The sequence below is a fragment of the Cornus florida genome, unplaced genomic scaffold (assembly GCF_030987335.1).
Source record: "Cornus florida cultivar Cherokee Brave unplaced genomic scaffold, ASM3098733v1 CherokeeBrave_3.0.0_Hap2_Chr05, whole genome shotgun sequence".
NCBI classification, from domain to species: domain Eukaryota; kingdom Viridiplantae; phylum Streptophyta; class Magnoliopsida; order Cornales; family Cornaceae; genus Cornus; species Cornus florida.
The window spans coordinates 76,616,953-76,626,221 of NW_026775575.1; the positions used below are offsets into that span (position 1 = coordinate 76,616,953).

Below are 9,269 nucleotides of genomic sequence, written 5' to 3' on the forward strand. Positions count from 1 at the left end.
TAGTGTAATGTAGTTAAACTAGGGGTGTAGTATGATTCATCTTCCCTAGGAATGGACTATCAAAGCCTTCATAAAACATGCCAAGAAAACCATTGCAGAACGCTCATCCCTTCACTAAACGAGCGCTCGTCCAAAGCCATGCAAAATGCTCGTCCCTTCACTAAACGAGCACTCATCTAAAGCCATGCAGAACGCTCGTCCTTTCACCGAATGAGCGCTCATCCAAAGCCATGTAGAACGCTCATCCATTCACTGAACGAGCGCTCATACAGACAATGCCGAGCACTCCTCCAAAAGAACCGAGCGCTTGTCCATCAGCCGAGCGCTTGTCCAAAGGCATCCGAAAAAAGTACCGAGCACTTGTCCAAAGAGAGCCGAGCGCTTGTTCATCAGCCAAGCGCTTGCCCAAAGGCATCTGAACACTCGCCCGACAACCAAGAGCACCGAACGCTCATCCAAGAGCACCGAACGCTCATCCAAAGCCAGCTGAATGCCCGTCCGGCAACCAAGAGCACTGAGCGATTATGCAAAGGTTTTCTTGGCATGTTTTATGAAGGTTTTGATAGTCCATTCCTAGGGAAGATGAATCATACTACACCCATAGTGTAATGTAGTTAAGTAGATGGTTCATGCCAACCGTAGATGGATTATGCTTAGTCTTTGACTACATATGCATTTACCATGCAAGGTAAGAGATTTGATAGCCATTCCTAGGGAAGAAGGCTCATGCTACAACCTAGTTTAGGTAGATAAACCTTGCCAACCATAGATGGTTTATACTTAGCTCTTAATCGTATAAACTACTTGAAGATAGTGTAATTATCATGCATTTCTACATATCATGCTTATATACATAAGTAGTTCCCCAAGTTAATTGCAAGCTAGCATATATATGAGGTGTGTGGTGGATTCAATTCCCTAACTTTCTCTACATAAGTTTAATTCACTTTAAATTCATTCCATTTACTATTTTATGCAAATTTTATTTCCTAGTTCTAAGTGACAAACAAAACAACCCTTAAACACCTCTTTCATCAAACAAAGTGATTTTACAACCTTGGTTTCCATAAACTAGCAATCCTTGTGGTTCGACTTACCCTTACGATAGCCCTATTTTACAATGATTTGTGCTATTGCAAGTGTTGATTATTATTGGTAAACATCTATCAACCACCAATCCTTGGTTAACTTCATCTCATTGGGCAGTATCAGGATCGAGTTCGGAGATGAAGATTTATCTAGGGTGGAACTCCCCTATGAAGATCCACTTGTCATTAACCTCCTATTGGCAAATTGCCTTATCAAAAGGGTCCTGGTGGACCCTAGCAGCAGTGCCAACATCATAACAAAAATAGCTTTTTAACGAATGGAGATCCCACCATCATCCATCAGGACCACGTCCAGCACACTTTTAAGATTTGATGGAACAAAATTGAACCCTATCGGTGTAATAGATCTACCAGTCACTGCTATATAAAAAAAATATTGAAGGAGAACTTCATTCTAATATAAATTCATCCCTCTTACAACCTGATCATGGGAAGAGGATGGATTCATCGAATGAATGGGGTTCTATCTACTCTGCATCAGGTAATGCAATGCTTATCTCCGAAAGGTAAAGAAGTCATTAACATTTGAGGAGATCAAGTTGCGGCTAAGGAGTGTTACATGGTAATAATAAAGGAAGCACAGAAGGGCAACAAACTACACGAGTCAAACGTGGACACTGTTAAATAACAATTATAGAACCATCTTCCCTAGATGTTTATTAACAGAGGCAGAGCAACGAAGGTCCACTGAAGAATCACTTAAAGCCATCGAAGTTGTCCCAAGCGATACACAAAAAATTACTTATATAGGATCTTCCCTCCCAGCCGAGGAAAAGGAAATGTTGATCAGTATCATTCAGAAGAACACGAATGCATTCGCTTGGGGCCACATGGATATGCCAGGGATCAATCTGTCGATCTCATATGATAGTATCAGAGTCAGTCCTTCGTTCAAACCAGTTAAGCAAAACCATCGGAGATTCGCCCTTGAAAGGAGCCAAATAATTGCTGAAGAAATGGATAAGTTACTTTAGGTAGGCTTCATCAGAAAAGTTCATTACCCTAATTGACTATCAAATGTGGTGGTGGTACAGAAGAAAAATGGAAAGTGGAGGGTGTGTATAGACTTCACCAATCTCAATAAAGCTTATCCCAAGGATAGCTTTCCACTAACGAAGATAGACCAAATGGTAAACATTACTACAGGCTATGAGCGATTTACATTCTTTGATGCATACTCCGAATATAATCAAATCCCCATGAATCCCGAGGATGAAGAGAAAACATCCTTCATAACAGAGAAAGGAACTTTTTGTTACAAAGTCATGCCCTTCAGACTTAAAAATGCCGGAGCCACTTACCAGTGCCTCGTCAACAAGATCTTCAACGAGATGTTGGGAAAAACAGTAAAGGCATACATCGATGACATGGTGGTCAAAAAAGAGAAGAAAGAAAACCATTTTGAACATCTTTAAGAGGTGTTCAATACTTTAAAAAGGTATAAAATAAGGCTGAATCATTCTAAATGCTCCTTCGCTGTATCATCAGGACAATTTCTCGGTCATATCGTTAACAAAAGGGGAATCAAAGCAAGTCCAGCTCAGGCCCAAGCCTTAGTATAGAATCAAGAATTGAAAACCCATAGAGACGTGCAGGTCTTAACAGGTAGGATAGCAGTGCTCAGCCGATTCATATCCCTGTTGTCAGACAAATGTAAGCCATTCTTCGATGCTATACGGGCAAAAGATAAGAACATTTGGGGGCCACAGCAACAAGAGGCTTTCACAAAGCTGAAGCTCTATATGGCCAACCCTCCTATTTTATCTGCGCCAAAACCTAATAAGGTTCTCATCATGTACCTAGCAATCTCTAATATAGCTATAAGCGCGGCATTAATTCGGGAGGAAGAAGGAAAGCAGTATCTAGTTTTTACACAAGCAAGACCATAATAGACGCCGAAACATAGTACATCAAAACAGAGAAGATCATATTAGCCTTGATATATGTATTTTTTCTTTAGCCCTATTAATATGCCAAAAGAAAGCTTAGGCACTATTTCAAGTCCCATCGCATCGTGGTTCTTACAAACTATCTGGTACGTGCCATTTTATCCAAACCAGAACTATCCAGAAGAATCACAAAAATGGGCTATTGAACTTAGCTCCTTTGACATCGCCTATAAGTCGAAGGTCTCACACAAAAGACAATCCGTGGCCGATTTCCTCCTGGAGTACGAGGATAAGCGTGAAGAACCGGAGCCCTCATAACTACCATGGGAACTTTATGTTGATGGCTCCTCGAACCCGACGGGCGCAGGGGTAGGAATCGTCATTAAAACTCCCGAAGGAACTATGCTGTAGCAATCAATTCTTCTGGATTTCCCTACTAACAACAACGAAGACGAATACGAATCTTTGTTAGTCGAAATTCGGTTGGCAAGGCAACTTCAAGTAAAATGTCTGAAAATTTTTTGCAACTCACAGCTTTTAGTGAACCAGGTGACAGGGAAATACCAGCCAAAGGAAAAAAGAATGAAAGAATACAAAGAGGATGCGGTAGTTACTTCCCATGGATTCGATCAAATCGAATTCCACCAGATACCAAGAGAAGAAAATTTTGAAGCTGAGCCCCCAATCAGATAAAGAGTTTTAAGAGATTATAAATTAATTCTTGTTGCGAGATTCTTTAGATTTTTACAGTTTTCGAAACTCAACCAAGTAAGCCTTTCAAGAAATTCAATAGACGGATGAACCTCAACTAGACTTGTACAACCTTCAAAATCCAGTATCTCCAAACATGGCAACCTTGACAAATTAGGAGTTTTCTTCAAATTTTTGCAGTAGCGTAGATTAACGAAATTTAACTTATCTTGAAACTCCTAAATCAAACGATTAAAAAATAAAAGAAATTAACTACAATCAACTAAAATATAATTATCCAACAAAAGGGGAAATGTATTTAAAGTAACAACCTCACCATTAACTTTTAATCTTCTCATCTCATTAGAAAATCCAGATAGAAAACACAAGACAACTACAAGTAGTTTCATGTTTCCTTTAGTTTTCAATTTTCCTTTTCCTTTTCCTTTTCCTTTTCTTTCTCTCACATTAGAAAATAAAAAATAGACTTAAGAAAAATAAAAAGACTTGGGAAAGAGAAAGTTACTGAAATTATACAATCACTAGATCAAGACCATTTGTTCAATTAGTTTATTTCAAGTTGCATTCAGTCGTGTATAGCTAAATGAAATGTAAGAGGTGAAAGTAAAAGTAAGAGGAAGTGAGTAAATGTAAAGAAAATAAATTTTCCAATGTGCAATTTATTAGTATATAATTTTTTTAAAGAAAATTAGAAAAAATACCATGTCATAGTTTAGAATACTTGAAACTTGAAAGAAAATAAAGTACAATATTATAACCTCATAAAATTTTCTTAAGAAATGAAGTTAGCTGAATATGACTAAATTACTTTCCTTCTATTTCATACTATTTCATTCTAATCAAATGACCAACAAAATTTTGCCTCCTTGTCTATTACCGATTTGACCAAAACATCGGATGTGTGCTTCAGTTTGAGTTGGTATAGAAGGTAAAATTATAGAACCAAACTCATCATAACTGTTTAAGAATAAATTGAAATCAGCAACCCAAAAACAACCTAAACTGAACCATTCTGGATTGTACAAAAACAATTTGCATTGGCCAGCTTCACAAATTGAGCTCATCCTAAAATAAAATCAAAAAATAATAGGTTAACTTAAATCAAGCCTTATATAAACATAATTTCTATGATGTAGATAAAATATTTCTCAATTTTCCATTTGAGATTGCGTTCCTAGTTTCTAATCTAATAGGTATTAACATATTTAATGTAAGCCTACGACAACAAAAGTTATCAAATCAAAATAAATAAGTGTATATATATATATATATATATAACAGGTATTAACATATTTAATGTAAGCCTACGACAACAAAAGTTATCAAATCAAAATAAACAGGTATTAACATATTTAATGTAAGCCTACGACAACAAAAGTTATCAAATCAAAATAAATAAGTATATATATATATATATATATATATATATATATATATATGCACGCATTAGGGTTCAATAGAATTTTTTTTTATTTTTTTATTTTTTGACATCTAAATGCTGACTACGTTTGGAACTAGAAGTGAACTGTTGATCAATGAAACTGAATCAACTCATACAAAGAACCGTCTTACTTAATGAATTGACATAGTATCTAATTTAAATCTGGTTTTTATTTTTTCTTATGAAAAATCATAGATTTTTTAAAATGTTCTGTGATGAACCTAAGGCTCATGTATTTAATTATAATTATGATAATAGTTATCATAATTATTATTTACATGGACATTCTTTTAACTATGCCCCATGAATCTGGAGATGTTCTTGACAATTTTTTCATTGTAACATTTATTTGCAAACAAACTTGTGATATAAATATTGTTCGAAAAAAAAAAAAACTTGTGATATAAATCTTCTTCAAGCAACTTGATAAAATAATGCACCTTAAATAATAACATTACCTCAAATTCAACCTCAACCAAATTGTCACTACCCTTAAGATTCAAATTCTTCAGAAAGGGGAACTCTAGAAAATTTGGATTTACCAAATTTGGGCAGTTACTGAGATTAAGTACTTTTAACATCTTTAGAATTTGTTAAAAAATATAATATAAAAAAAAATAAGTCAGCTTCAATTAGGTGGAGAAGATTATTTTATTCGAAAGAGAAAATTTTAATAGAAAGGGAAACGGCGGGAGCAAATTAATTATCTTACTTTTGAATTCATGCAAATCCCTTTGATCAGGCTATTAGGTAAATGGAGTACCTCATGTCTTTTTGGATGAAAATTGTATGTAAAATATTCTTGGGGATAGCCGTCCGACTTAATATACCTTAACTCATTTGAAAGATCTGTAAGGAACCCATCAAGCCGCACACCATTGATTTTGAGTATTCGTAGCTTCCTCATCTTTGTGAACGCATCAGCTCTTACATGCAACCCTCCCTCTAAAGATAATCCATTCTTGGGTAGCATAATAGCTTCGATTTTTTCTATCACCTATTAACCAAGAGAAATAAGAACCTAACTATAATTATACTACTACTTCAAAGAAGACTACAAGTAAAATACAATACAAGAAACTTTCTTTGTTTGCAAATCTTGCACGTAGAAAGAAAAATAACATATATACCTTTAACACGTACCATATTTTCAGCGAATACATGACAGATGTCATCACAAGACCATAGCCTACTGTGTTCTCCAGGTTCTTTAGATTCTTAACGAACAATTCCTCAGCCCATTTCTTATATCAAGTCATGCATTAACACCACATTGCCTTTTGATATATTAATGAGGGACCTCTCACTAAGAATTTTTATTCCATTGACCACGTCAAATTCAGGCAACTTAGAAACATTTATGACATATTTCTTATGGCATCCATTGAAGAAACACGCGATATCAAGAAAAATATCCATCTCTTCCTCATTAAGGCAATCATAACTAATCTTTAAAACACGATAAACATTTTCCTCTTATTCTTTGGGAGGGCTGGTCTTCAAGTTATCCAATATACGTGACCAGTATTGTTTTCCTCTTTTGTGTAAAAGAGAACCCAAAACTTGGAGAGCAAGTGGAAGGCCCTTGGCATAATCTTTTGCACGGTGTGAAAGTTCCTCATGATTATCTTCAAAATTTTCCCGTTTGAATGCATGATAACTAAAAAGTTGTAGTGCTTCACTCTCATTTAATAACTCAAGATCGTATGTTGTAACATTGTACATTTCCAACAATCGTTTATCTCTAGTTGTTAGGATGACCCTACTACCACGACCAAACCATTCCTATTCAACTAAGTTCTCCAATATATTTTGGTCGTCTACTCATCAAGCACTAGAAGAAGCCTTTTATTACCAAGTCTATCCTTTATATCATTGATTCCCCTATCAGGATCTGATATTGTTATAGTTTGATCCCTTAGGGTCTCCCTGAGAAGCTTGGTTTGTAGTTTAGCTAGATCACCATCTTTTGCTAACTCTTGTCTCACTTTTTCAAGAAAACAACTTCTTTCAAAATCTTTTGATTTATGGTTGAAAACCGCTTTGGCAGCGGTGGTCTTACCTGCTCCTCCAATTCCACAAATTCCAACAAAGAATTGATCTTGGTCTAGCAATGTAATGATTTTGTCCACGCGTGCATCGATACCAACTTTGTACTTAGCAACTCTGAATGGTTTAGGCTACAATTTTTCTGAAATATCTTGAATAATAATTTTGATAAACTTAGCTTCGTACCTGTTAAGTAGAAAGCACTTTAAAATCAAAGACTTGAGAAGGAAAAAAACAAAAAGGAAAAACAGAGAGAAATATATAAAGGTTGAAATAAGTATTTACTCATTATAAATTAAAGTCCCCCCAAAAAAAATTAGAGTTTAAAAAAATACTTCTAAGAAGTAACAACCCATTTGATAGATATAAAATGACATTTGAATACGGTGACTTCCATTCGATAAGAGTGTGTCATCATGTTAGTAACAGAATAGATGCCCTGCTTAAATATGAAGTTTGCCATCAGATAAAGGGAAGTCAATTAAGATATGAGACTGCATTGTGATGTTAAAAATCTATAAAGTTGTTGCTGCTCTTTATCACAAACCAATAAAATAATGTATATATACATATTGAACTAAGCTAGTAATAACTGATCATATATAGAAGCAGAACATATATATATATTACCCATTAGCTGCATCTTGTAGATCTAAGCCGCTTAGACTTGCTGCTTCCTTCAAAGTGTCCCTCCATTTTTGCATCGTTTCGTTCTCCACCTTATGAATTTCTTTATGCTTTCTAAATGCTTCCGCAAAACTCTTCTTCTGGTACCGAACTTCCGATGTTTTCACGTCGTAGAAGATGGGCAAAACTATCTGTCCCTTGGTCCTCTTGCACTTAAGGATCTCCACTAGTTCGTCCAAGCACCATGACAAAGTCGCATAGTTTTTGGAGAAAACGATCACAGCAATTCTCGATTCATTAACATTCTTCACAAGATCTGAAGAAATAGATTTTCCTCTCTCAAGCCTTTCGTCATCTTTGAAGGTCCTAATTCCTCTATCAACCAGAGCTATGTAGAGATGATCCACAAAGGTTTTGTGAGTGTCTTCCCCTCTAAAACTTAAGAACACATCATATTCAGATCCACGCGGCGATGATGATGAAGAAAAAGAAGAAGCCATAGGAACCTAGCTTAATAATGAGACAAGTTACTGGGAGCTAGAGATTTATCTGGAGAGCAACAAGAGTGTGTATATATTCTACACAGATGCTATTCAAAAAAATCTTAGCCATCAAGTTAGATGGCTGTTCAAATCTTAGCAATTTCCTGGCACTATACATAAAGATGAGCAATTTGCTTATGTTGTGACTGTCCACGAAACTTCCTATACTTTGTTTGGTAGTGTCAGTGACAATAATTGAATTCGGGTGATGTTTAACCAATTTCTTACACTACATTGATACCGTGTGGCCGTAATTGAATGCACTTACTAATTGAGCACAATGATGCATGAGGGACAATAATGCATATTTGAAGTAGGAGAATTGAAACCGCCTTTTATTTTTTTCTTAATATTTGCATTAATTATGGACAATAAGGTCACGTGGACAAGTAAGGTCAAGTGGACAAGTAGTCTCGTTTGGGTGCACCCATGCGCCTTGGGAGAAGTTCAGATTCGTGGAGATTAGTTTTATTTTTAGGAGAGGTTCAAATAAAATTTTAAATTATAAAAAAAATCTCTATAATTATGACATATCATAAGAGAGTTTGATGTAATTTCATTCTTTCTGATGTTAAGATATTGGATCAGTTAAATTTCTTAGATTTATATTTATGGGTGAAAGAATTAACAAAAAAAAATTACAGTAAGTTTAGTTTTTCCAAAGAGGTTATCCGTGTTATCAGATCTTGAGCAGGCAAATGAGCTGGCTTTGGATGGAATCCATCACCTAACCTGGTCTATTGATTGGGACAACAAGAATGCTTTGAAGTGAGAGACCTTCACTTTTTCCACTACGCCTTTTTCACGTATGCTCCCACAAATTTTCACCATGAAATTTGACACTCTTTTCCGCGACACTTTTTGTGGTGAACGACCAAAGTAATGAGAAATGCTAATAATC

General features: G+C 35.5%; 1 protein-coding gene across 2 annotated transcripts; it reads right to left on the reverse strand.

The window, feature by feature from the left end:
• Positions 1–5,052: 5,052 nt before the first annotated feature.
• On the reverse strand, positions 5,053–8,540 carry LOC132306929 (TMV resistance protein N-like). Of its 2 annotated transcripts, XR_009482133.1 has the most exons (3): positions 7,830–8,540; positions 6,294–7,385; positions 5,053–6,147 (listed from the first exon to the last, which is right to left on the reverse strand). XR_009482133.1 is itself a non-coding variant. In XM_059804539.1 (2 exons), exons 1-2 carry the CDS (start codon positions 8,324–8,326, stop codon positions 7,331–7,333), a joined length of 552 nt encoding a protein of 183 aa, XP_059660522.1. In that variant the 5' UTR covers positions 8,327–8,540; the 3' UTR covers positions 6,169–7,330. The 2 variants fall into 2 exon arrangements, 1 of the variants encoding a protein (XP_059660522.1); XM_059804539.1 differs by lacking the exon at positions 5,053–6,147 and having other exon boundaries at positions 6,169–7,385.
• Between the last annotated feature and the right edge of the window lie 729 nt (positions 8,541–9,269).

Coding starts and splice junctions, on each gene's coding strand:
- LOC132306929 (XM_059804539.1), bottom strand. CDS start 8,326: ATGGCTTCTTCTTTTTCTTCATCATCATCGCCGCGTGGATCTGAATAT. Junction 7,386..7,829: donor CTACAAGATGCAGCTAATGG/GTAATATATATA, acceptor TCTACTTAACAG/GTACGAAGCTAAGTTTATCA.